A 2321-nucleotide genomic window follows, 5' to 3' on the forward strand; every position below is an offset into this window, starting at 1 on the left:
GCCCTCTCCATTCCCTTCACCTTCTATGGCAAAACCTACCAAACCGCCTTCGTAGGTCACCCCAAGTTCCATATTTTTGGGATTTTCCTGCATTTTTTTCAATTTTCCCTCCATTTCTGTTTCATTTGTGTATGTGTGTGTGTGTGTGTGTGTGTGTGTCTGTGTGTGTGTCTGTGTGTGTGTGTGTCCCAAAAATTGAACCTTTTTGAGATCATAGAGGGCACTGAAACATCTTCAGATGGTCGGGGGATCTTGAGGAAGTATTGGGGAAATTGGAGGGGCTTGGGGGATCCTGAGGGTGGTGAGTGGTGGTGTGGCCCTTGGTGATCCTCTGGGTGGTGGTCTTGGGGCACTTGGTTGGCTTTGGAAGGCCAATTTTGGGGTGAAATATGACAGAATTCATCCAATGTGGGGCTGTTTTGGGGTATATTGGTGGAAATTGGGGGATCACACTGGTGATGGGGTTTGTGATGGTCCTGGAGGGCTGGGTCTTTGGGGTTGGTGGGTGTTGTGGGTTCTGTGAGTGATGGATTTTAGTAGGTTCCTGGTGTTGGTTGTGGGGTCCTATGGGTGGTGGATTTAGGAAGTTCCTGGGGTTGGTGGGTATTGTGGGGTTCTTTGGTGGATTTTAGGAGGTTCCTGGGCTTGGTTGTGGGGTCCTGTGGGTGGTGGGTCTTAGGAAGTTCCTGGGGTTGGTGGTGTTGTGGGGTTCTTTGGGTGGTAGATTTTAGGAGGTTCCTGGGGTTGGTGGTGTTGTGGGGTCCTGTGGGTGCTGGTTCTTGGGAAGTTGGTGGGTTTTGAGGGGCTCACTGGGTTTTGGGGTCCCTTGGGAGGCTGGTGGGTTTTGAGGGACTCACTGGGTTTTGGGGTGTCTTGTGGGTGAGCCTTCCTGTGATTGGTGGGTCTTGGGGGACTCCTGAGCGTGGTGGTTCCTGAGGGGCTGGAAGGTGTTGGTGAGTTCAGTGAGTGGTGGTTCTCGGGGTGCTCTCATGGTCCATCTCAGGTCCCCACAGTGCTGTTCCCACCCACTCCTGGTGTCATTCCAGGTGAACAACAACGGGGTGATCTCCTTCGATGAGCCTGTCAGACATTATAGCCCCGAGCCCCTCCCCATGACGGACGGGCAGCCTTTCGTGGCGCCCTATTGGGCGGACGCGGACAACGTGCTGGGCGGGGACATCTTCTACCGCCAGAGCACTGAGACGGCCCTGCTGGCGGCCATCAGCCAGGACATCGGCCACTACTTCCCCAAAAGCCCCTTCACCGCCACCTGGGCCTTGGTGGCCACCTGGGACCACGTGGCCTACTATGGCTCCACCTCCGAAAAGGTGATGTCCATGGGGGATGGAGGTCACTCCTTGGCTCTTGGTGACCACTTGGTGGCCTTGGTGACCGACCTATGGCTGACCTTTAGAGCCCATCCTTGACCTTCATGGCCTGTCCTTGACCTCTGTGACCTTTTCCATAGGGAAACACCTTCCAGGCTGTGCTGATCACTGACTCCAAGATGTTCTACGTCATCCTCAACTACTGGGACATCCAGTGGACCACGGGGGCGGCGAGTGACGGGGACGCTGAGACGGGACTCGGAGGGACCCCAGCGCATGTAGGTGGGGAGGGTGGAGGAGAAGGGGGAGGATATTGTCCCACTCCATCTTCTGAGGATGATGATGAAGGTCAGCGATTGGCCCATCCCATTTGCTGGGGATGATAAAGATCCAGGATTGGCCCACAACATTTTTTGGGAAGGTCAAGTTGTCCAGTCCAATCTTTTGGAAATGATGATGAAAGTCAAAAGTTGGCCCACCCCAACTACTGGAGACAGGAATGATGATAGTGGTAATGATGATGATGATGATGATGATGATGAAGACAGGAGGTTGTCCACCCTTCTCCTGGAGATGATGATGATGATGATGATAGTGACAGGTCCATGCGATTTATCGAGTCCACACCAAATATGTTCACATCCCAACATCATTTTGGGGGCCCACCACCCTTTTGAGTGAGTTCAGCCGTCCTGGATTCCCCCCCAATTTTCCAGGCGGGCTTCAACAGCGGTGACGACACCAACTTCTACAACATTCCCGGATCCCAAACCGATGCCGTCATCAACATCACCACCACCTCCAATGTCAAGGTCCCGGGACGCTGGGTCTTTAGGGTAGACGACTTCCAGGTGACAGGTGTGGACACCCCCCAGCCAAACCAGGACAATGGCTGCTGGTTGTAAGTTGGGCTTTTAGTGGAGAAAACTGAGAATTTTGGGGAGAAGTGAGGATTTGGGGGTTAAATTCAGGGGTAAAGGGGGGAAAAGTGGG

At 53.8% G+C, this 2321-nt stretch overlaps 1 protein-coding gene across 1 annotated transcript; it reads left to right on the forward strand.

The window, feature by feature from the left end:
- Positions 1 to 6: 6 nt before the first annotated feature.
- On the forward strand, positions 7 to 2263 carry LOC130588097 (sushi, nidogen and EGF-like domain-containing protein 1; the record flags this gene model as incomplete). Its single annotated transcript, XM_057389055.1, has 4 exons — positions 7 to 51; positions 1047 to 1328; positions 1469 to 1606; positions 2045 to 2263. Coding segments are annotated over 4 exons (654 nt in total), but the record flags the coding sequence as incomplete, so codon positions are not given.
- Between the last annotated feature and the right edge of the window lie 58 nt (positions 2264 to 2321).

Source organism: Malurus melanocephalus, unplaced genomic scaffold (assembly GCF_030028575.1).
Source record: "Malurus melanocephalus ecotype Western Australia unplaced genomic scaffold, MMel_1.1 scaffold_3334, whole genome shotgun sequence".
In the NCBI taxonomy this organism is placed as follows: Eukaryota; Metazoa; Chordata; class Aves; order Passeriformes; family Maluridae; genus Malurus; species Malurus melanocephalus.